Source organism: Ornithodoros turicata, chromosome 8, assembly GCF_037126465.1.
Source record: "Ornithodoros turicata isolate Travis chromosome 8, ASM3712646v1, whole genome shotgun sequence".
Taxonomy (NCBI): Eukaryota; Metazoa; Arthropoda; class Arachnida; order Ixodida; family Argasidae; genus Ornithodoros; species Ornithodoros turicata.
In genome coordinates, this window is record NC_088208.1 from 34,558,223 (window position 1) to 34,582,160 (window position 23,938).

General features: G+C 43.8%; 3 protein-coding genes across 3 annotated transcripts; 2 read left to right on the forward strand and 1 right to left on the reverse strand.

Annotated features, from left to right (window-relative positions):
- The first annotated feature begins 1,868 nt into the window (after positions 1-1,868).
- Positions 1,869-6,333, forward strand: LOC135366180 (uncharacterized). The gene is made up of 15 exons (XM_064598841.1): positions 1,869-2,134; positions 2,596-2,761; positions 2,965-3,022; positions 3,211-3,240; positions 3,339-3,430; positions 3,560-3,681; positions 4,378-4,434; positions 4,501-4,539; positions 4,798-4,845; positions 5,133-5,189; positions 5,253-5,291; positions 5,748-5,792; positions 5,886-5,936; positions 6,001-6,039; positions 6,138-6,333. The coding sequence occupies exons 1-15, from the start codon at positions 1,985-1,987 to the stop codon at positions 6,231-6,233; spliced, it is 1,089 nt and encodes a 362-aa protein (XP_064454911.1). The 5' UTR covers positions 1,869-1,984; the 3' UTR covers positions 6,234-6,333.
- A 679-nt stretch (positions 6,334-7,012) lies between these two features.
- Positions 7,013-17,987, reverse strand: LOC135366181 (kinetochore protein NDC80 homolog). Its single transcript, XM_064598842.1, has 15 exons — positions 17,849-17,987; positions 17,083-17,227; positions 16,139-16,280; positions 14,631-14,717; positions 14,122-14,301; positions 12,858-12,926; positions 12,648-12,750; positions 12,451-12,545; positions 12,135-12,279; positions 11,233-11,438; positions 9,825-10,058; positions 9,530-9,622; positions 9,032-9,156; positions 7,220-7,322; positions 7,013-7,158 (listed from the first exon to the last, which is right to left on the reverse strand). Coding segments are annotated over exons 1-15 (1,791 nt in total). The 5' UTR covers positions 17,850-17,987; the 3' UTR covers positions 7,013-7,095.
- A 213-nt stretch (positions 17,988-18,200) lies between these two features.
- Positions 18,201-23,425, forward strand: LOC135366182 (tRNA wybutosine-synthesizing protein 3 homolog). The gene is made up of 7 exons (XM_064598843.1): positions 18,201-18,435; positions 18,612-18,701; positions 19,438-19,536; positions 19,599-19,670; positions 20,290-20,358; positions 20,902-20,966; positions 22,587-23,425. Exons 1-7 carry the CDS (start codon positions 18,265-18,267, stop codon positions 22,768-22,770), a joined length of 750 nt encoding a protein of 249 aa, XP_064454913.1. The 5' UTR covers positions 18,201-18,264; the 3' UTR covers positions 22,771-23,425.
- Positions 23,426-23,938: the final 513 nt, after the last annotated feature.

Here is a 23,938-nt window from a genome sequence, read left to right on the forward strand (position 1 = left end):
TATTCTTCATTGGACGCACTATTCCACAGGATAAAGTGGAAGCTTCTAGACTTTGTCTGCAAGCAGTAAACAGCGTGTTACCGGAGTGCCTCTTGAGGGGCTACGCAAGGATCAGAACATCATCCGACGATTACAATGCTAGAATCTGGCTGTCTCAGTTAGAAAGCTTGTTCATACGAAACGTACACCAACTCAGCTGGATCGACAACATCACAGCAGCGTTCGTTGATAAGAAACTAAAGAAGTTGCGATTGGCCCGTTTCTTCCCCCACCGTTCGCTGGACGAGCACGTCTGTACCAGCATTGGTCCCGTGATGGAATACGGGTCTTCGCCGCTGGCTATGTATCATCGCACGTGGAAGAGAAAACAGGAAGATCGTCTCAAACGACTCGGCCAGGGCTACGCTCGAGAAGTTCAGTGGGATGCCATGTCGGTGTTCTCCACCAGGAGCAAGTACGACGCCTACCAACACATCATCTACGTGCCCGTTGGTCTGCTGAACACTTCAGTTCCGGCAGATTCGACGGCGTTTGCTTTCCACCTCGCGCGCTTTGCAGTTCGCCTCTACAGGTCACTCGTGCAGGCCACCTACCAGGACTCTCCACTGCAGCAAAACTTGAGATTCGGCGACGCTTCTCAAAACTACCTAAAGGCCCTGCTGGACTGCTTCGTTAGGGATTTTCGTTCGCTGCCCAGTAGCATACGGTCCGCTCCGGAGTCCACCGTTGCTGACGCTGACAATGCGCGGTACTCTCTCCTGGAGCAAACGGTGGCAGTTCAGATGGCTTACCAGGCGTTTCAGGAGCAGCTTCGAGTTCGACGAATTTGGAAGATGGGCTTCAGATACGATACCTTGCGCAACGTTTCGTCGGAGCAGCTTTTCTTCCTGTACTACGCACTCGACAACTGTGAATTCAGCGACGCTGTCTACCAGAGGCACGAGTTCATCAGGTTTCGAAGGATTCCTTCGGAGTATCGCGTGAACCTTCCTCTACGCCATTTGAGGCAGTTTTCGCGGGCGTTTGATTGCCATGCGGGTACTGCCATGGTATTGCCCGATAATGCCATGTGCAACGTAATGAATCGTTCTATTGCGGAGAATGTTAGAAAAGCTGCCTTTGTGCAAAATATGATATAGCTGCTAACGGTGCCATATTATCATGCACGGCAATTATCTCGACATTCCGTCGAACTCTTCGTCAGGTACTGTGAGGTAATAAATGTACCTGGTGAGGCTAATAGTACAACTGATAGTGTTTCTGGGTGTGTTCGTATTATCCGTACCTTGCCTACTTTGTTGGAAAAGGCCTCAATCTGGTGGTTCTCAAGGCGAAGTTTTCCAGACATTTCATGTCTCAGAATATATATTCATATACTAGGCGAAAGGAAATATACAGGGTGCGTCATTAAAAACAGACCAGAATTTTTATAAAGCTGTGAGAGCAGCATAGATGTTTTTGCAGTTGAGTTCTACGGCCAGGCGGACATCCTCTGAAAAAGCGTATGTAACTACCAGATGACTAATTACATGAAATTCATTAATTATTAATTAGGGAAATTCGGGCAAAAGCGAGATAGCAGATCGAGAGACTACCGTCCAGTCTTTTCTTTCCGCGGTGGACCGTGAACGCGAATGAAGACAGCAAAGCGACTAGAAACGTGACCTAATTTGTGTGTACCACTAATACAAGGAAGCGACACTTGACCTTTTAGGTTTTGTTATGTCTACCAACGTCAAGAACACGTCACGGTGACGTTTCTTCGGTTGAAGTCTAAAACCGAAACAGGCACAGCACCCAATCACATTAATTCCTAACGCTATCGCCATCACCCGGAAGTTCGCTTTGCCGCTTTGCGTATCCGGCATTGCGTTCTAGCCGGTTCTAGCCGTTCTGCGCGCAGTATTTCGAACACTTCGCGGCAAAAGGCGTTCAACGTTTGCAGAGCCTGTAGCTGGCCCAACTTTCCTGTTGAAGTCACGCCATGTATTCTGAGGACATGTTTGCACCTCTGTTAGAGGTAGCACGGCGCGCTGATTTAGAGATTGAAAATGCGAAGAACCATTTGCGTTACCCGAGGGCAAACTCTGCCGCTAAACTGTGCAAGATGTATGAAGAACTACAGGAACTAGAAGTGAGTTGGTGTTGCTGGGGACTCTCTGTGGCGATTCCATGCCGTCAGACACGAGTTGTCGTTACGAGCCTTATAGGACAAAAAGAACAGCGTTGTCGTAGGCGGGAATACCCCCATTTTCGTGTGTGGGGGAGAACACCTATATTTGCTGTTTTGACTGGCAGGCATTCGTGAGGTGGCTCGCTGAGAAAGTCTGTGGTTAGGAACAACAAAAAAGATGCTAACTGACAGGAGCTTTGCCGTTCTACACACAAGTTATGTTGTGCTGGATTGTTCAGTGTATCATCTCTTTACTTGATATATTTTACTTACGTATTTTTTATTGTTCCACTCGTACTCATTTTACGTGAATCCCTCTGTGAATCTCATTTATCCTCCAAATTCTCACAAGACCATGCCAGACATATGGTACCTACCCTATGGTTCGTATAACTACAATTGTAGTGATATTGGATTTACAGAGACAGTTCAAATCTATGGATGAACAACTTGGCCAATGCCTCTCTGAGCACGCAGTCGTGTACGAGCGGTTGAAACGGCAGAATGCCACAGCGGAGGTGCAGATCAGAGATACAATTCTGAAGCTGCAGTCTCGTGGCGTTCCTCTTTCAGAACAGCACCTAGCATGTAAGTTCTAAGAGTGTGTGGCTCACTGCTAGTAAAAAAAAAAAAAAGTTATTTCAGTGCATCATGTCAGTGTTTCACTTATGCTATCAGATGAAGATTCGTAATTAGTTTTCTTTCAACTCCACTGTACTGGATTATAATATAATAACGTAAAAATGGAAGCATAGTACATGTGCCCTAAGCACACCATTTTTCTTTACCAGTTCTGTCACAGGTCACAGCCGAAGATGGGAGCGCCCCTCAAGACTGTCTTCCGTTTCCGTATCCTTCACTACAAGTACAATACGTTGGCCGTAGAAGTACAAAACATCTGTCGCACTTTAATAATAAGTGCTGGAAGGTGACCCACTCTGGCTACAAGTAAGCCATACAGAGTAAGGGTCGATAACGCTTTATCAGTGGTCTGAGCGTCAATCCTTTCGCACTTTCCTTAACTCTATGTGTATCAGATCTGTCGAGGACAACATCCGCAGGGCGGAGTAAGTCTCGCACGTTGTCACTATATCCTTATATATCCATGAAGAACCCGTGTGACGTGCACTAAGGGATGTGGTAAATATTGTTTCCTCTTTTCCAGGACACGCAACAAAGAACAGGCACTGCTTTCGCAACCGATCCCATGCTCTGGATGCACTCCCGAAACTTCCCACACCGTTCCATCCGCGGAAAGTACGCCGCGTTTTATCGCGCTATCTTTTGTGTGCCTGGCAGTGTGTGTGTCCAGGGTACCTCAGTGCGAGTTTGTAGCCGTTATAATTTAATTAATTTAATAAATAAATTGCACTAATTTTAACGCAGGGAACAGAACTGAGTTACTGATGTCTCGTGGCTACCTGGATGAGCCGGAGAATGACAGCACTTTGATTGAGCTCACCGGGAGGTCTGGTCCATCCACCTCAAGCGGTATTGCTAAATGCACAGTATGAAGACCTCTCATCTTGCTCTGTCCCTTTTTGGACTTCTACTTCGATTTTTTTTCTTCCTTTTGAGAGACAGTGTATATTTTATTTCATACTGTAAAACCCTTCAATTTTGCGACACGAATTTTTCGCGAATCTGGCCCAGGGCACAAGTTCGCTGCGAAAACTAGATGGTAAAGCTTGTGGCTTGCTTGCCTCACTTTGTGGTATGCCTTAACTTGTCCTTGCTGTACTTAAACAGGGGGATATTGCATGTGCTTGTGCTATAAGGCAGTTCAAAGTACTTACTAGCAACGTAGGGTTAAAACGAAGTTTCCAATTATATATATATATATACCACTATTGTGGAAGTGTCAATTTTTGCCAAAATTTTTTGCATGCCCTTAAATTCTGCAATTTGCAATATTTTTGAAAAATCAGGGGCACATGAATGATGAGGGTTTTATGGTATTTTACACTCTCTCTCGATGCTGGCTGATGCTAATACGGAGCACACATTTCAATCCATAAGCTCATTGCTATTAGATAATTTTACTGATTGGTCGTGAAAAGCGGAAACACGCACGACGTGAACATCAAGGTTTGCGCTTATTTTTTTTTTTTTCAAAAATGTATATTCGAAGTGGAGATGGTGTAGCATGTTTTACACACTGCTGTCATAGTGAGTAATTCCGAGTAAATATATATGTTCATAAGGTGGCAGCCCAAACACCTCCGACGAGGAAACACGCTACAGCTACCATACCAGGTCCCGTACGTATTGAGCAAGCCTCCCTGAAAGGTATTTCCAACTAAAGCAGCACCTTTTTGCCATTCTAGTCTACTCCCGACTTCGAAAGTTACTGCAGGGCTACAGAGGTAAATGTTGCCATTGTTTTTATGTATATTTTAAAAATTCCGATCTCCTCTCGATATTGGTGCAAGCTGGCAAGATTTCGATCGTCACATGGGACAGGACGACATGACTGAATTCCACGGAGTGGTTTATAGTCAGATAATGTATTGGTGCTATTGCATGCAACATGTTGTAACCACATAAAATGCGGTTAATGCAGTGGCACATTTGTAAAGTAAGCAGGTGTGTGCAGTTTGTCAAGGTCTTGCATTTAACTACAGGACTTGAGAAAGTGGAACTCTCTCTGTACACCTGACGTAAAAGACAAGGTATGTGATGCACAGTTATGCATTATACAAGGCCAGCTGGCCTGCATCTTTGTCAAATGTGTGTCAAATTTGTCAAATGGCTGTTTCCAAACGGCACTCCATTTTTATAATGTCTAAAAAGAGTGTGAGCTTGCAAAGCACTCTCTCTCTCTCCACAGTGGAACTAGTCTAAAAAGTGTGGTTCGAAATAGTTTTTTTATTGGATCTGGATGCAACCACTCCTATTGCCAACTGTAAAGAGAGTGTTACATGCAGTGTCATGCAGTATATACAATGTGTTTCAACAGCGCAAACAGAAAACACCCCCTTCTGCAAAGCGTGGAAAAGCTATGCCAAAGAAACAGGTACGTGCTTTTGGGTCAGACTTTAGCTCCATTAGATACTGATTTGCATTCTTTTTGATCCAGTTGACCCCTACCTTGGAGGACTACCGCACTGTCGTGCAGGTAACTACCTCTTTGTGGTCAGTTTTTGTCTCACTAGGTGCCCTGACAGTGTTGACCCACATTTAATGTGGCTCTTTTGTAAAACTTTACTGTAATTGAACTGTACATTGCAACATGGAGACATGTACCTCATCAAAAATTGCATGTCAGTGTTCTGATATGACAAAGCTCCCACAGAAATTTCACATCCCATTTCCTTGTCCTTTATAAGCATGCGTGTATGTAGGTATATACACAGCATGTCCCAACCAAAATGCACCGATGTATATATATAACAAAAAGGCTGAGCCCTCTATACAAATGAGACACGAATTGAATGTTTTCAGCAGTCATGTGTCCTAGTCTCCAGTATTTTTTCTCTTCATTGTGCTAATTAACAAGCGTTTAAAACACACAAGGTTAAAAAAATATAAATAATATAGCATTAAATAGGATATTAAATAGCTGTGATTTCAGGTAAAAGAACCTGTACTGGATGAGAACACACCAAAGGTGCCTAGGGTAAGTGTGCGTCTGCGAGAAAAATCCTAAAAAAATCATCAGTTGACATCTTTGGACTGCCACCACAAAATCAAAAACGATTTCTTCCAAAAGGTTAAACTGCAAACACCACCATCAGCAGTGCGTGCCAGGCCAGCAGAACTGGTGTGTAAAAAATTTCCACATCACTGCAGTACAAAAATCCATCCCTGACCTCTTTTTAATTTAGACCACACCTACTTTTGAGGACTATTGTGCTCAACGACAGGTAACAACCTCATTTTTCACCATCTGTTCCAAAATTTGTTCTTGTGACCTAGTGAACAGTTTTTTGGGTTACCCTTTACATGTGGCTGTGTTGTGCAGGGGAAGAAACTCGGAACCAGAAATCTGGAAGGGGCAGGCGACCTTGCCACCACCACCTTCATGGGTCATGCATCTACTGCAGGTTTTCATACCTAGATGCAAAATGTGCTGTGCAAACTGCCATGTTGTATGCCTGTGATGTGTAAACATGTTTTAGTTTCGTTATGTAATTAAATCCCAGAAGACAATACTGATACTCATGTTTGCAAACCTTTCCACTTTACCAAGAGTGTCCACTTTTGACTTGGGAATTGATTTATGCATTGGAGGAAGGGAGAGAAGGTATCGAAAATGGCTAAAAAATTGGGTTGTTCGGCATTTCATACTCTAAAAGCGATAAGCCCCCCGTGCCTTGTCGTCCTTTGACTTGTTTCCTGCTTTTAAAGAGAAGGTATAGTTCTGTTTATTTAGCAAAAAGTGTTAGCCTTTGGTGGTTTTCAGCAGAAATTTATTTAGGTAGGGACAGATTCTGCGAAGATTCCTGACACCTGAAAGAGTGACGAAATACTGACGTATGACTACAGAGGGACTTTTTTTCGGGTTAAATGCCTTTCTCCGATTCGGGGGCTAAAAATCTGGCGCTACTTTTTAATCTAATTCGTGGACGAACCTGGCATAGAGAGTGCTGGCACACATGGGTGTTTTGCTGGGAACATAAGTGACTGAAATTTGGGGAGAAATCTGGTTTAACCCGAATTGGTTGGAGGTCAGTTTCGGTCAGTTCAACCCGAAAAAGTCGCTAGGCTTTTTGTTCCTTTTCCATTCGAAAGATAGATAAATTTCATTCAAAACCCGAAAGAGTCACCCCCTACGTACGATGCACCCCCAACACCCCCAAATCCCCAGAGGCAAGAGCAGAAGAACTGACACAGAAATAAAAGCTATAAATAGTTTATACTCAAAATAGAGTCTATAAACAGATATGAACTGGTTAATGAAAAGCAGCAAATCTATGAAATTATGTGGGCTTCGCGAGTTCCTGCAACCTCTTAAAACAGTTCATCAGGCTCTTCATTTTTTCCTGAAACGGGAAATATTTGTTTCAGTTCAAAGTTGCGATGCAACGTGCTTACAAAATGTACCTCGGCCAAGGCTTCAACATGCTTCATGTGCTTCTCACACTTTGCTTTCATGGTCTCCAGCTGCAGCTGCAAATCTTTGTACTCCGTACAGGCTGCATCCACTCTAAGATAAAAACCAGAGGTGCTTATATGCTGCAGGAAACAAATCTAATAAAAACTGTTCAGTTCAGAACTGGGGGAACAAATTCTATCTAAACCAAGGTAAGGGAATAACCCCAATATGCAAGATTTGCATTATTTACAGCTGGAATTGCAGTAGCAGTAGGATACTATATACAGTGAAACCCGCGTATAACGATAGTGACTGTAATCGCGAATTCCATCGTTATACTGGGTACATCGTTAAACGAGGGCTGACCTATATAGCGCGTCCAGGTCGCGCGCCACCCCGCGTGTAGCAAAAAAAAGAGAAACAGATGCTTAAAAAACGCGAAGCTGTGTGACATCGCGCTGGCTTGGGAAAACAGCGATCAGAACACGTGGAGGGAGCCAGGGAACATAGCAGGACAACCTCTGGCAACACTACACGTCACCATTCCGCAAGTCGGCTTCACCTAACTCCTGCGTGCTTTAGGAGAAGCTCGCTTTAGAACACTGTCGCGCGACTCGCGGGTAAAAAGCATGTGCTAGGCCTTTCGAATCATCTCGCGAATTTGAGCAGCATTGGCCAAATACGGAGGCACAAAAGCGTTACCACGTACCTCGTTCACTGACAGTATTGGAAAATGAACAGTCGCTGTCTATTTTCTTGCCTCAATTTTTATTTTGGTTTAATTCCTTTGATGTGAATTTCGGGTGATTCGTACCATAGAGATTCTACTGTATCTTATCGCCGCGAGGTAACGCGCACGAGACAGTAGCGAGTTTTAGTATACCGTTGATAAGGTTATCGTGCCTATCGGAACCATTCGTAGTCGCGCGTGACTCAGAATCTTATCTACTGATTGGATCCGGTTGATACGGTTCGACGCAAGCCACCCGTTAACAACGGTCTGCTAAAACTCTCTAGTGTCCAACATCGTTATACAATTACTCGGAACTGCTGTCTCCATCGGTATACGCGGGTCGTTTCCCCATAGAAACGATGTATATTTGACGGTAAAATCATGTACCATCGTTTTACGAGGGATATCGTTATACGCGATATCGCTATCCGCGGGTTTTACTGTACATGCTCATTCTGTACAGTATGTGGAATGCTCTCTGGGGCCTCCGTAAACGTAGGTTAGACTCTCGTTGATTTAAAATTGATAAAAAAATTCATCTAAACGAAAGTTGCAAGACAAAATTATGGGAAGCCGCACATACAAAGCACATTTCTTAACCGTATCTCTATGCGAGCCCAATTATAAGTAGAGTCTGAAGTTGTAGGGTTTTACCCGATTCTCCCCCGAATTTGCACCCCGAACTGAAGGTTGCCTCTTTAGGGTGAAACCCGATTTTTACCTGGCAAATTGCCCTCACTGGGATGTCTGTAGGAACGCATTAATTTACTTGTTTGGCAGAAAAATTCAGTTCCATCACCATTTGTACCAAACCACTACAGTTAGTTGAGTAACTGAGCCCGATTTCACCCCGAATTTAGCATACTGGAAGTTTTTTCACCCGAACTCGCATGAATTTAGTGCACATGTTTATTTACCCGATTTTTACCCCCCCCCCCCCCGAATTTAGAAAAAAAATATTTCCCGAAAACTTCAGGTTCTAATTATAAGTAGGAACACAAATTTCTACAACAGGATGATAAAACTAAGTGCAGTCATATTTGCTTAAAGGAAGTATGCTTTTAATGGCAGGCAGACTTTTCCTCACCTCTGTTGAAGGCTCAGAAGAGTATCATCAGCACACGTTGCTACAGTTTCCGATTGGGCGATTATGAGATCTTTCTGGAGCTGTGCATGCTGAGCTTTCTTAGCATTGATTTGCTCCAGTAGTCCCTGCACAAAATGGAGTTACCGATATCTGGAGGCTGTCTCAAAGCATGCGCAGCACGACCACAAATTGAGGAAAAGCAAATACAGATGTATGTAGCCTAAGCTGACCATATTGCTCAGTTTCATTTCTTCGAGCCGCTCCTCGTTTGAATAACCCAGCGTATAAAGGTAGAATGCACTTGAGGAGTGTACCTCCAGGGAGAAAAATAAAATCTTTCCATGCACTGATTATTGCATGCACATTGTCATTGCAGTCACAATAATATTGAACCTTCTTGAATAAGTACTATATTATGCACAACCTTGAGGATTCAGGGAAGGGAAGGAAATGAGGTACAGAGGAAAAGTAAAGGTCCTAAAGAATGCAGGCACTCACCTGCTTAACTTTTTCATGGGAGGCAACAGCCTGATCAAGTATCTCCCTCTCCATTTGCTCCTCACGCACAACTTCCTGGTGTTCAGCCTCGTACTGTTAAGAGAGGAAACAAAGGGTTCATCTCTCATTGTAACTCGAATCTTTGCAGGCGGCAACGTAAATGGTCTAAAAATCAGAGAGCAATATCTATTGAACAAGGAACAGCGAACAAAGGACGCAAACCGTATTTGCAGGATACACTGCTGTGTTAACACTGTATGTGGCCCAGTATCTGAATGAAATGTTGTACACATACCCTTTGTGCCAGCTCACTTTCATGTCTGGCACCTGCAAGGCTCTTGACCTTGATCTGCTGCAAGGTGCTTGTAATGTCCTTGAGAACTGTGCACTGTTGCTTCAAATCCTCCAAGCTCGAGGTCTCGTCGTAGTGAAGGTTCTTGAGCATGGCAGGGATGGGGTTTGGAAAGCTTTCGAGGTTGCAATGGAGTTCGCTGTACAGCGCTTCTATTTCAGTACTGTCCCGTTGTGCCTGCACGAGATGGTACAAGCCTTCATGCTGCACTGCCACTTAGGTGGAACAATAAACTACAATAAGGCTTCAGCAACAAATCAAAGTGAAATAATGTTTATACAGTCAAACTCCGTTATAGCGAACACGTTTGTAACGAAGATACCTTTATTGCATTTTTTTTTTTTTTTTGCTGTCCCCTGAGCTTTGTTGTAAAAGAGTGACTGTAGGAATGTACAGTGAACTCTGTTTACGAACTGCATCGTTTTATGAACAAGGCCTCCCTCTTTTAGAGACAAAGACTGGCAAACAGTAACCGTAGTATCTTGTGGATTTGTCTAGCCGAACGTTAGTTTAGTAACGTCTCCCCTGGGCATGATAGACACAGGAGAAATTATGGAGAAGAGTGCTATGACAAAGTATTTTACAAAATGAACTTAATCCCATGTCACAATACATTCTGCATCAATCTCTCACTTTTGCGCTAATTGAAGGACATTATAATTTACGTAGAGCCTTGTCTTCCAGGGTTACATCCCCTTGTGCCGTTTCTCCCTAGCAGGCTTTCTTTATATAGTCAAGTCTGTTTATTACAATTACTCCGATATTACGATCAGTTTGCTGGTTTCTGGCGGTTCACTCATCGAAATACGTGTAAACAAGACATGGATATAACAATAGTCGCGAAAGTGCTTCCTCGCGTACAGCGATCGGAATTCTCCTGGTGGTCGGTAATCGAAAAGCAAGACTCAATTTTTGCCCCGAAAAAAATTAAAGAGGCATTCACAAGAGCCTTTGGCCCTATGAGCATTGAAGTGAGGAAGCTGTGTGTTCATTTGTGCCTAACTGACAAGGATTAGGTGTGCAAGCAGCAAGGCACGAGACTTCCAAAGCGCTCTCATATAGGAGCTTGCCCATATAGGCATATAGGAGGTGTACATGGCTTGACTCAAAGGGGCACATACTTGCCAGATTTTGTACACGACCTCGTTGCAAAGTACAGAGACTTCTAGAAGTGTCAGATTATTACGTCAAATTATCCGTGGACAAGGTGTGTTCCAATGGACAATGCAGTTCTGATTACTGTATTACAATTCTTTGACATGCTACTAGGACAACCAGTATATTAATATTTAACATACTGTTCTATTGTAGCACAATTTACAAAAAAATGATAGTGAATATGGCTACGTACCTTGCCGAGTAAATTGCTCCACTGCATCTGAAGCTCGTCCAGTTCCTCAAGTGCCAAGTTCATCTTATTTTCGACATGCTTCAAGGAGGCCTGGGCTTGTTGCAGTTGATCTTCGAGAGACCTCTTGTCTTCCCGACGTTGCTTCTGCATGTCTAGGGTGGCTCTCGCATTCGCCAAATCCTTTTTCAACACTTCTATTTCTCTCTCTACAACCAAAAAGAAAGAAAAAAGCATTGTGCATACTGACACAAGTGCTGCTGAGCAAGACCCATTCTTACGTCAACAGAAGGGTAGGAGTACAGACTACGGATGGTACGTCGCAAAACAATTTCTTGGGTTTATCCCAGTTTAATCTATAGACGTTTGGAGAAAACCACGGAAGGAGAGGGAAAGATTTTGGGAACGGTGTAAGCACGGTTCACCGACAGTGAAAAATATTGTGCACAAAAGCCAATCCCTCCGATCGTGAATGCTCACAAAAACAAATAGGGGACCTGCCTGTGCAGCATGATAAAGGAACAGTAAGCAAAATTACCTTTGAAGTAGGCTGAACACCATCATAGCTAAACTATGACTTTAAAGGTTAGTGACTTTAAAAGGTTAGTGACTTTAAAAGGTTAGTGACTTTAAAAGGTTAGTGACTCTAAAAGGTTAGTGACTCTAAAAGGTTAGTGACTTTAAAAGGTTAGTGACTCTAAAAGGTTAGTGACTCTAAAAGGTTAGTGACTTTAAAAGGTTAGTGACTTTAAAAGGTTAGTGACTTTAAAAGGTTAGTGACTTTAAAAGGTTAGTGACTTTAAAAGGTTAGTGACCTTAAAGGTTAGTGACCTTAAAGGTTAATGGCTTTAAAGGTTAATGACTTTAAAGGCTCTGTAAAGCATAGGCATTCCCATAAGACCTACCCATTTCGGCATTTGTACGTTTGACGTCCTCCAGTGCTTTTTGCTTTATCGTGTAGAACTGGTCGAAGCTTTCAACGAAGCCTTCAAGTTCCTCAGCAGCCTTCTTGTTGCTGGCAATAGTTTCCAATTGCTGAAGGTACTCAGCCTTAAAAAAAAAGAGACAAAGAAAGCACGAGCATATGATCACAGCACTCCCATTTGCAACATATACGAGACTATTCCCGAGCCACTGACGCCCAGGCCTAACTATGTGAAGGCGAAAATTCGCACTAATCACACTGCTAGCTATACACACACACACATAGAGACACATTACCTTCTGAGCTTCCCTGTACTGCACCTCTTTCCGAACCCGATCTATCTCGCTCTGCAAGTCCTCTGCTGACTCAAGTTCACCATACTTTTCTTGAACTGAAGATACGAAAAACAGGCTGTGTGTGTAATAACCGAACTGTGCGTTGAGGAATACTCTACCGGGTCTCATGCACCGGTATGAATTCACACAGGAACTACCTAATTGCTGAAGAAATAGGTCGTCTTCCGCAGAGGCGTCAGGCGAGTTGTCACGGGGTGCCAATCCGTACTGCACCAGTCTAGAGATGTGGCTACCGGAGACCTATTCGGAAGGGGAATTAGAACAACGGTGCAATAGATTACGATAGCGTATTGCGCGTTGCAACGTGAGCGTAACTGCCATGTGTGAGAAAGAATGGAGCATCATACCTGGCTGCCATCTTTCAGAGGTGCATCATCCGAAAAGAGATGTTCGAACACGTCCACCGATTCGTAGTACTGCCAACAAGCAAAAAAACAGCCCCATTATCAAAAAGTGGTGGCTGTGCCGAAGGTTACAGCCGCTGCTGTTTGACGTAGAACTACGGATGTGCTACGCACTATCATTGAAGCAATTTTTGTGGTTGTAGCGCTACACATTGACGGCATTTATGATGGAATGCCGCTGGTAGTGCAAGCAGCTTCCTTCTTTCGGTCTATGAAGACTAAAAGACTAGAATGTTCTGCAGCAGTAAGTGGCACCTTTTTTTACGTTCCTTGGAGTCTGCCCCTTCCCTGTTTAGTCTCAACTATTTTTCTTGCATGTATAGACAGAGGATGTACACTTTGGCACACTCTACAACTTAACGATGTGAAATGTATTCAATGTTATGTACAGGTACGCTGAGAGCTCATCAAGACCAAGAATTTGACAGCTCATGTGTTGCTCGCTGCCACGTGTGTTACATGCAGTAATTGTTGGGCAACTGATGTCTGTCCTCAATTGGGGTCCCCATGCACACTGACTGCAATACTGCCAGCAACATGGACATTATCACATGCCATGTCACTCACTGAGATATCTTGAATAGCAGTGATGGCCAGTAGTTAACTACATGTAGCTAAACTACTAGTTAAACTACCTGATTGTAGTTAAAAAGTAGTTATCAACTACTTGCAGAAATATAGTGGCAACTACTAGTTAAACTACTATTTTTAGTAGTTAACTACAGTAGTTAGGTTACTGCAGGTGCCAACTACTTCAGATTTTGCCGCAAGCTTTACTGGTCTAGTGAGGCCTCATTTGCTGTAAAATAATCCTGCAACTTAGTTTATCGAGTAGGCACAGAAAGAATCCCGCCGCAAGCATTGTATTTGACGATCGTAGCAATGGCTTGAGCCAAAGTTTGTCATTGCTCGATTCATATTTAGGTGTCCAAGAACACTACAAGGGATTGTTGTTGATGGTAAAGGTTAAGTAGTTATAAATGTAGTTAAACTACATTGCAGTAGTTAAAGAAGTAGTTGAACTACTAGTTAAACTACTCCATCGCGAAGTAGTTAGTAGTTATAGTTAAACTACTGTAGAAGTAGTTAGTGGCCATCACTGTTGAATAGTTTTGAAAGAATTAGCATTTTTTTAAACCATTCCCAATTTTTTTACCGACTTTTACCGACCCTATCATGTACCGTGACAAGACGTGTGGAAATATACCTCTACGACATCCAGCAGCCAGGTGAGGATTCCAAGTGCTAGAGGCAGACGAGAGCCAATAGCCTGGAGCATGCTCTTGGACACTGCGAACGGGTACTGGAGCAGTTGTAACATGTTCATTACACTTTCTTCGACCCTGGGTCCCAGTTTGAAAGTTGGGTCCATGATGTTGACCAGGAACTGAAATTGCACATTCGAAGGAAGGTGAGGACAACAACGTCCCGGCATAAATGCTAAACGTACAATACGTTGCCGTCCAGTAATCCTATTCGTATGAAAGCTTCATTTTTGCTCAATATGCTCAAAACTATGCAGACTACAAAATGTAGCAAAACACTACAGAAATATGGTGTCCTAACACCATCACAAATCAGCTGGCCCCGATACAAATTATCCTACAAGTATGGGACTGCGTAACACAGCCACACATTGAACGAAAAATCAAAGCCACGTAACATTTATTCTAATAAATATTCGCAGAAAGCGCCTCCCTATGGAACTGTACTTACTAGAAAAGTGCTGGCAAACTGCTTGTTGGACATGCGCAAGATTTGCTGCACGGTGACCTGTGAGGCGTTGGCATGGCATGCGAGAAACTAGAAGAGGTAGAAAAAGAGAAAATAAGTCAAAGTTACAAACTAAGCTCTGTAAACAAAAGATACCACATCAATGCCCTCAGTGCAGACATCAGGAATATCTCGAGATTTCTGATTAACTAATAGCCAAGTTTTTGCTAACAGTATACCCACTCTTTGGAATATGAGTTCCATACAAGACTATGGGACTATTCTGGGAGGTAGTGTACCGTAATTTCACGCGTATAAGCCGCACGGCAGATAAGCCGCAGGACCCATTTTTAGGAACGTTTTAAGAATTTTCTGGCAGATAACCCGCGGGCAATACGACGCGACTGATTTGTGCAACAAAGGAGACCAGAGAGAAGGCCGTAAACCCTGTGGTCCATAATCTGGGATCGGCATGGTGCACAAGGAAGGAGGTCAGTTCTAGTGCTCTACTAAGATCAGATTGTGCCCTTGTTGCGTGCTTTTCACGGACCAGTGGGTCAGTGGTCTTCCAGAAGACATGACACACTTTGAGAAGGCGCCGTACCGTTGGATAAGCCACAGAGCACCCGTGAGAAAAAATTTAAAAATTGCGGCGGCTAATACGCGTGAAATTACTGTATGCATTTCACGGCATTTATTTTAATGAAGCAAAATCATTTTGGCATAGCTGGAAGCACATTTTGATAACACTGAACCACAGTATTAAAGTCCTAGAATCTAGATGCTAGTATTTAGAGCTGGACCGACATGCCTTTTGTGATAAGCCCGAGACTGACCATATTGGACCTCACAGAAGAGGCACTGGGCATGCTAGTCATGCAATGCTTAACAGTAACCTGTGCAACCAGATGGTAACTGTCTGACTGCAGCATAGCCTTTTGAAGTGTTAATTATTGATTTAAATTCAATTTTTAAAATTTCAACGTACCCTAATTGCTCGCCAATTTTGCCAAAAATAAAAAGTTCACGCATATTAGGGTTTTACAGTACAGTATTACAGGTCCCCTCCACATGGAGCAGAAATAATTCTGGTAAAGATAAAAAGTTGGTCAGCTTGGTGAAAAACTTCCTGAACAATTTTTTTTTTTACAGAGTCCTTATGCTTTCTGCTACCAGCACCTGTTTTTGTGAGGCAGTCTCATTCTGAAGAAAAAGAAAAAAAAAAAAAAAAACGATGTGAGCTCCCCCTTTGCCTCTCCTCCTCACCACACAGAGAAAGAAAATGTCTCTAGCCATTTAATGAAGACAGGTTTTCACCACATTCCTATCTTCACTGTATTGACATTCTACTGCCTCATCGTTCGTCAGTTAGTTATTTAGTTAGTTAGTAGTAGTTAGTTTAGTTAGTTAGTAGTTTAGTTAGTTTATTAGTCAAGTTATTTAAGCACAAGGTTGTTTGACTCCCTCTGCAGCATAACAAAGGATCAGACTGTAACGAGAGCGAGACTCACCGAATGCAGACGGTGAGCACACGTTTGTTGGAAATCCCTGTCATTCAGCGGGCGGGTGTCCTTTGTAGCAGGGTGACGCTTCCCCTGGGACAAGCTGGGACGACCGGATGTAGCCCTGTCCACATGGGACAGACTCGATGACCTACAAGGAGAAGGTACACATTTTACAGGTGTGCAAGCAAAGACCGTGACCTGCCAAACGTGAAGAGGACGAGACGTCATTATACCAAAGTTCTGTCGTTCATAACTAAAAAGTTCATCACTGTAAAATCGAGGAATTTTCACGAGGACTTAATTTTTGCAATCAAACTTTTTTGTTTTCCGTGTGTGTGAAATATAGATGGTGGGAATGGAAATGTACAGGCACTGGAATTCACGACAATACAAGTTCCACAAAGACAAATTGACTAACTTGACAGCCTTTATTCTCACAAACTTGCTTTTGTCAAAAAAGATTTCTAGGATTGAAACACCACTTTAACATCAGTAGGTTACCTGCACAGTGTATCACTTTGCATTACAGATATGTGCTTTCGCAAAACATAGGTCATTGTAACGGGATTGGAGTTCACGGCAAGCCATGGTAAGAATTATTAAGACCGCAAAATGAATCGCTTTTACGGTATTCACAATTGATAAGAACAACACCTTAGGGGAGCTGTGGTGCGGTTTCGACGCCATCATACGCTCTTTAGTATGGCATTAGAGCTACTATGAACAAGCATAGGCTGTGCCCAATTCTGCACATGCCATTAGCTTCTTATTGTTCACTTCCAGGTCTTTGAATGCACTTTGCCTCTTCACAAAATGTTAACTTCCACCAAAGACGTAGCCTATAGACAAGGATTTTCACCAATTTAGCTTGAATGTGCGTTCAAGACTATCTCATCTGGCGGACCCTGAACCGACAACAATGTAGGTATAGCCCTACCACCTATACTTACCTACGGCCCATAGGTGGCCGAATTGAGTGTCGTGCGTCCGAAGCAGTCCCTAGAGGCACCATGGACACCCTGAAATCTGAAGCCGACGACGAAGAGCGCCTGGGTATGAGAGTCTTTACTTTGCTCTTTCGTGATGTAGAGAACACTGTGTGAAAGAAATGGCAGACACAGGGACAATTAACACTAATTAGCATATGAAGATCAATGCAGCAAGGACACAAGACAGGAGCACTCACGGCGGAAGAGCTAATCTTATTAACGGACTGTCTCTAATACATTGTATAAATACAGTTGCAAGAACAGAAAAAAAGTTTTTAAAGTGTAACAAAGAAAGAGAATGCAGTTACAAGGTAATAACCTTCATAAACCTTCTGTCAACTTAATGCGCGCTTTATAGCGTGGGGTGAGGACTTGATTAGTACCTGTTGTATTATTAAACACAGAAATAGGGTACAAGCTGGTATAAGCATGAGTCCTGTTCGGTGCCCTGAGACTTATGTTACCCTCCTCCTGTCTTATTAGTCTGCAAATGCATTTTTAGTCACGTGCCAAAATGTTTCCGTTCTTCCAAATGTATTTACATACTTAATGCATTACAAGGACGCGACGTATGGTCGCGAATGTGCAGCAATGTGAATCCGAACCATGTGAATGTGCGAAAAATGAAGCAGTTCAGGGGAAGGGTTGCTACACCCTGCGGCGGGTCAACTTTCATAACAGTAACATTTTGCCACGCTCTAGCACAGCCAGAACAGGAATAACTCACTTGCAGCTTGTAGGGTGCTTCCTTGAGTGCAAATTTCCTCACTCAATCTGCGAGACGTGCCTTGCGTTCTGTTGACACGCGTTCGTCGGATCTGTTTCTCCCGCCCTACGACGTTCTTTCATATTTAGCCTGAAATCGCTGTTATCATCACGGCTTTGGCTTTGGCTACTGCCTCTCTCCCTTGCGGCCTCTGCCACCACGAAAGTCACAAAAGAACACTGCATGCAAACTGATAACGAGTTTTAAACCAAGAAAAACAAACTACTCAAAGTTTATCTTTCTTTCAGTTGTAAAATTATATTTTAAAAATGTTCAATTAAGAAAGTGCTGTCTAGACGGCGCGGCCGTAGAGGAAGTACAAGTACACGTGCGGTTTGTTTACTTCGTAAAGTGTCAACGCTATATTGGCTACATTCATGAGTGAATTTAGCGAAGAGAAGTTGAACAGGCTGTCGTCCTTCGATAGCAGTCGCAAAGGCAGTGTGGATGCTCAAATTCTGGGAGTTGTACAGCTCATAAACTCTTTTCCACAGTACTACACCACAAGCTCGTGTGCTGGACGGACTGTAATATTTTCCAATTCGGAGGTAGTTGCTGTTTCGGAGCGCATGCATGTCATTTGTTACACACCAACTACAATACAGAATTAGTAACGGATGTCAATACAAAATATCATTCTGGCGCAGCTGTTGCTTGTGGATCTAAGCGTCTAAGTGTTTGCGTACAGCTCTTTCTTGTACCCACGAATGTATTGCTTGTGCAGGCTAACAATCCGGAGGGTGGCTACTGTATTCAGAAGAAAGGCTGCATATGGCACCATGTGACACACGAAAAGCTGGACTGTAATGAGTTGGTAACTATGCGCTTGTCACTACTTCACACAGTGTCTGTTGGAGATCCTGTCTGCTAAGTTTTCGTTGTGTAACATCTCGGTGGTGTGTAGTCTCTTTGCTTCGCTCTTGAGACAGTAACGGCAACCTTCTGATATGTACCTTTGAAATCGCTATTTACCCGAGGTGCAGGCAATGCTGACACTGATCCAAATAGTTTTTTTTTTTTACATTCTCCAGCACATCAATAATTTTGTGTGTATTTCAGAGAGCAGTTTTTAGTTAATTTCACTTGAGCAAACAAACCCAACTTCGGTTCACAATTTGAATTCGGTGTTTTAAAAGAATAATGGTTTTGTTTCTGCCCTTCTATGTTGATTTCTTGCCAAACTCAAAAGCCCTTCGAAGTCGTACCTTTGGTAGTGCATTTAGGAGAGGGAAGATCAGGAATAAATCCTCTCCCTCATCTAAAGTTCCTTTAGAACCCCCTTGTTACAGATTGGGATTGTTTTGGAAAATGATTTCATCATTTTCGTTGATAGCCATTAATCTGTAACAGACGACAATACGAAAGAGTGTATGGGCAGGGATTACGGGACGGGGAACGATAAAATCGTACTGTTCCACACAAGTTCAAGGAGTCTCTCTGCGGTTCTGCGATATGGTTCACCCTTCATTTCACCAGTTCATTTTACCCCTTTTTTTTTCTGAAAAGTATTTCGATTTCTATTCTCTGATGAATGTGTCTCCCTGCATAAGGAGTCCTCTCTAGAAGGCCATAGTGGATCTGCCGTTCTCAAGTTTGAACCGTTCATTCTGCATGTCAGGTGTTCAACCCTTGAAGATGCTAGAAAGCTGGTAAGTGCTCCATTGGAACAGCAACAATGTCCCTACCACTTCCGTTGCTTAACATATGGCAGGTGGCTGTAAGTGTAGCTGCAGGCTGCCGGAACTCTGGCATAACCCTGAACAGGGCCGGGAAGCTGCTTGTGGTACGTACCTGCATCACCGCTTGTGACGAATTCTTGTGCTCTAGCGCAGCGTTTCCCAAACTTCTTGTTGTGTCGGACACCCCCCCCCCCAAACCACTCGGAACCCATTCGAGGATCGTAGTTAAGTACGATTCATGTCAGCGTGAAGAAAAACAAGGAAAGGCAAACAAACAAGGCACCGCCATGCAGGAAATAAGAACGTAGTATATTGCTGCCTTCTTTATTATCGTATATCGTGATATATCAGTATTGTCCCCCTCAGAGACGATGTGACCAGCACTGGCCAAGACGGTCTTCGAGCGCGTAGCGGACCCCCTCGGGGTCCCGTGGGGTCCACAGACGTGGGGTCCACAGTTTGAAAGCCACTGCTCAAGTGAAATGTCTTAGCGTAGCTGGTTGCTACAGATCTAATATGTTCACTGTATAACAATGCGATGCATGTCATACAATGCTCCAAAACCCTAAACCAGAAATTTATTGAAGGGGATTGCACTGCTCCTTTAAAGTAACCATATATTATAGGAACAAAAATGATAAATTTGTAAGTGGGGAAGCGGTTTAAACTGATGACTCAGATATCAGGATTAGGAGGATAATTTAATAAGTGTGTTCCTTTCAGGCTGTCCGCAGTACACTTTCAATGGAGGTCCCATTGTCAAAAAACGGAGAGCTGCTTGTGTCGCACACAGTAAGTCTATGGCATCTGTGTTGTGTAAGAGTCGCACAAGGTGATGAAAACAAGCAATGCCGTTTTGCCATATTTATGCAAGGGTTCCTTCGGGACCTTTTTTGTACACAAAGGTTCAAAGGTGGTGTGGCAGCCAGCCAAAGTTGTGCCACAGTAGAGGGAATCCAGTTTCTCAAAACCGTTCTTTGCAGATATGAAGCCACGCTGCTTGATAGCGGCCGTGCATTTGCAGTGTAACACGTTTTTGTGGTAGTACATAGTAGCAGACCTGCATCACAAGTTATTTTATTTCAACCATATTACAGTGTCAGACATTTCACAATTCTGAAATAGTGCCAAACGATACCCTATGCTACAGTACAGGACTACGGATAAGAAAGCCTCCTACTGTACGGAAGTACAAACGCATAGTCTAACCATCTGCTTATCAACTACTTACTGTGTATGTACATGCATGGAAGGAGGGTACGCGTCTGGTACACTTTTTTGTTCTCTTCACAGGTGTCTCTGCCCTTTCTCAGCATGCTTTTTTTTTATTTTCAGTATTTATGCTTCTTAGTAGAAGAAGCCAATACAAAAATGGAGGAGAACTGGAAGAGACTACGACGGTGAGCTACGGGTGGACGCATAACTTGCCGTTCATGTTGCACTTGTTGCTTTGCTGAGCACGTAGTGTGGTATGGTTTATACGGTACCTGTTCAGGAAGTTCATACTTTTCCCATTTGCGATACTGACATCACTAACTGGCTAGAGTGAACGCTCACCCGTTTGGACATTGGCACCAGGTAGAATATTGCTGGGTGTAGAACGTAGAATATTATTGAGCCTCGGACAACGATTCGTTTTCGCGGAGGTGGCTCTATACAGGTATAGTCGCATTCCCACCACTACAAGGTCCGTCGCCAGATTAAATATTTTGTAAATACCACCTAGCTACCTGAGACAGTAGTATGGCCAACATCTGGAATGTCTTCGATCCTGTTGTTGGTCACCAATAATTTAGCCTTGCCACTAGTGATTGGTGTGAAATGCTCCACCTTTTGCAACAAAACAAAAATCATGCATAGAGACTTGGCAAACATAGTCGCAACGATTTCTGTTCCCAGGCCAGTTCCTTGTCCTCAAGCTACGTTTGTTGCACAGTTAAGCATTTCCCAGATGCCAATCCAGACCCTAAGTGGAGGTGGGGAGGGGGGTCATGTTATATACAATTTATGCAGGACATATTAACGCTGAGAATGTCGTATTTGCAAAAAAACAAAACAGAAAAAAACATTCTTGAGGCATGTTTTGCTGTTTTTTGGTCAATGCCAAAGCTCACTCTCGGATGTCACCGATTTATTTTTTCCGCTGCGGACATTCCACAGTGTGTGCGGACCATATACTCCCGTCGCTTCGGCTGAGCTGTGCCACACAGTGAGCCACCTGATTGGTGCTCCCACGCACGTCACGGACAGCTGTCAACCTCATTCGTCCTCTTATTGGGTTTTTGGAAGGAGAGCGAGGGTGTTAGCAGCACATTCAGATCAGAGGGCTCCTCGCGCAAGTTACAGGTCGTCTGCGATCGTTGTTCTTGTGCGAGAACTGCATGCTATTTGTAATACACCCCATAACAGCGTACCGCTCCTTTAAGGCTACGGTTTCACAGTAGCCACCTTGAATTTACTTACGGGCTTCCTACGGCGGGGCGCCACCGTCGCAGTTTCCGTGGATGACCCCGTTAGGGAGAAACGCGCGTGGGACAGCTGCCGACTGGACCCTTTGACCTTGGGTCTCTTCTCTATGCCATTGTACCCTACGTCAAATATCAATAATACGGGGCTGTGGCACACTTTGTGTATCCCAGGACACAACGCTGCAAAAAACTACATAGCGCTATTTTTTTTTTCATCGCGTAAAACCTTGGCAAAGATGAGCAAAAAATGAGAATATGGTCATGTTCCTCGCGTTATAGTAGAACAGCTGAGCGATGTATAAACAAAAGGGCGCTGTAGCACATTTGTATAGAAAAAAATGCTTTCCTACGACATCAATACTTCCAACGTCAGAGAAATAGGAGCGGCGCAATCTCTTGGGAAACATGACCGTTTTCACAAGAAGAGTGGGACCGAAGCCCTAATGTGACGTAGACAGGTTGCGTGCCATCATCTGCTTTGTCTGGTAGACGTGATTTTTACATGGTGGATGCTAAGGCTGCTTATTTCCAATCTTCCTATTATGATAACAGGTTCTTTGAAGGCGTCTGCAGTTTAAGTAAGGAAATCGACGACCAAACTCCGCGTCGAAGACGTCCCAGGGTTTACGAGAATAAGACTTCTGTTCCTGATGTGAGAGACATCCGCGTGGAATCACCAGCACTGCAAGAAGACTACTCATCAGAAGTAGCGCATCTGTTCGTTGTTCGAGACTAATCATAAGCCATATGTTCCCACAACCGCAGTAGCTGGAGCCAGAGGGGCGTCACCAGGATAGGCGTCACCCGGTGCGCGATAGCTCTTTGCGTCACCCCCAATGATGGATCCCTTGCCATACTATGTGATACAGGACAAGTAACCATATCGTATCAAAAGCAGAAGAAAAAAAAAACGGTCTCGTGCTCCCAGAAGGCTCCACACGTTGTTTGTGTGTATTCCCGCCGCCGAGACAGAAAGGAAGCGTACTGGTGCGCCGCGGCGCCTGGTGCAAACCGCATTCCTCGCAACCCCCGCCCCCCATTGATTCATCCAGATGTCCCCTACACCCCCCCTAACACTCCCCTCCCCCAAACCTGGAGGAGACCCCACTAAAATTTTGTGATATTGCGCACTATTTTGTCAAAAGCATGTAAATGCACCCCCTTGCGGAGCCCAATAACCCCCCTCCCCCAAAAGACAAAATTCTGGGCAAACCACTGACCCCCCCCCCCCCCCCTTCCTAGTGACGCCTCCGGTTGGAGCACACTGTCAGCTGTTCTTCACTCTGTGGTCCCCGTCTCTCGTTCCATTTCTGGCACCCCAGCTGACATTTTCCTAGACAGGGCCTCTAATTTGTATACTAGGCACATGTAAATAAAGGAGATTGTGGCTACCCAATGTCAGACTCTGTGCCTGCTAATATCCCGAAAACAGTTATAATCGGACACGTCTTGGTTCCGAACCCTGGTGACATCCACGGAGGTTCATCTGCTCATGCCTGAAGGTGTTGTGACACATCGATTATTGTGGTTCATTACATCGTACGCGCATTGCGCTGTACGCCAGAGTAATTGAAGGAGTTGGAATGTTGGAGCAATGCAAGTAATGACCTTTTACATCCATCCGGCACATCCTGAACCGAGGATGCATATATATGGCTTTATTTTTCCTGGTTATCTAAAAATCTGCGAGGCTTCGAAACTCTTCTATGGTATATTCGTAACTGTTAACTGAGCACTGTATCTCAGGTGAAAACTGCTTCCAAGTGGATCTGCAAGTTGCATCTCAATGCTCCACAGCAGTTTCTCTTTTGTATAAGCCACTTTGCGAGTGGCTTTGAAAGCGGTTTGCGAGTGGAAATTGTTTCATGGACCATTTGTGATTTCACTTGTAAGCCTTTTAAACC

Coding starts and splice junctions, on each gene's coding strand:
- LOC135366182 (XM_064598843.1), top strand. CDS start 18,265: ATGAGTGAATTTAGCGAAGAGAAGTTGAACAGGCTGTCGTCCTTCGAT. Junction 18,436..18,611: donor TAATATTTTCCAATTCGGAG/GTAGTTGCTGTT, acceptor TTGCTTGTGCAG/GCTAACAATCCGGAGGGTGG. Junction 20,359..20,901: donor AGCTGCTTGTGTCGCACACA/GTAAGTCTATGG, acceptor TTTTATTTTCAG/TATTTATGCTTCTTAGTAGA.
- LOC135366181 (XM_064598842.1), bottom strand. Junction 11,439..12,134: donor ACGTACAAATGCCGAAATGG/GTAGGTCTTATG, acceptor TTTTGGTTGTAG/AGAGAGAAATAGAAGTGTTG. Junction 7,159..7,219: donor ATGTTGAAGCCTTGGCCGAG/GTACATTTTGTA, acceptor TTCCCGTTTCAG/GAAAAAATGAAGAGCCTGAT.
- LOC135366180 (XM_064598841.1), top strand. CDS start 1,985: ATGTATTCTGAGGACATGTTTGCACCTCTGTTAGAGGTAGCACGGCGC. Junction 4,435..4,500: donor CAGCTACCATACCAGGTCCC/GTACGTATTGAG, acceptor TTGCCATTCTAG/TCTACTCCCGACTTCGAAAG. Junction 4,846..5,132: donor CACCTGACGTAAAAGACAAG/GTATGTGATGCA, acceptor GTGTTTCAACAG/CGCAAACAGAAAACACCCCC.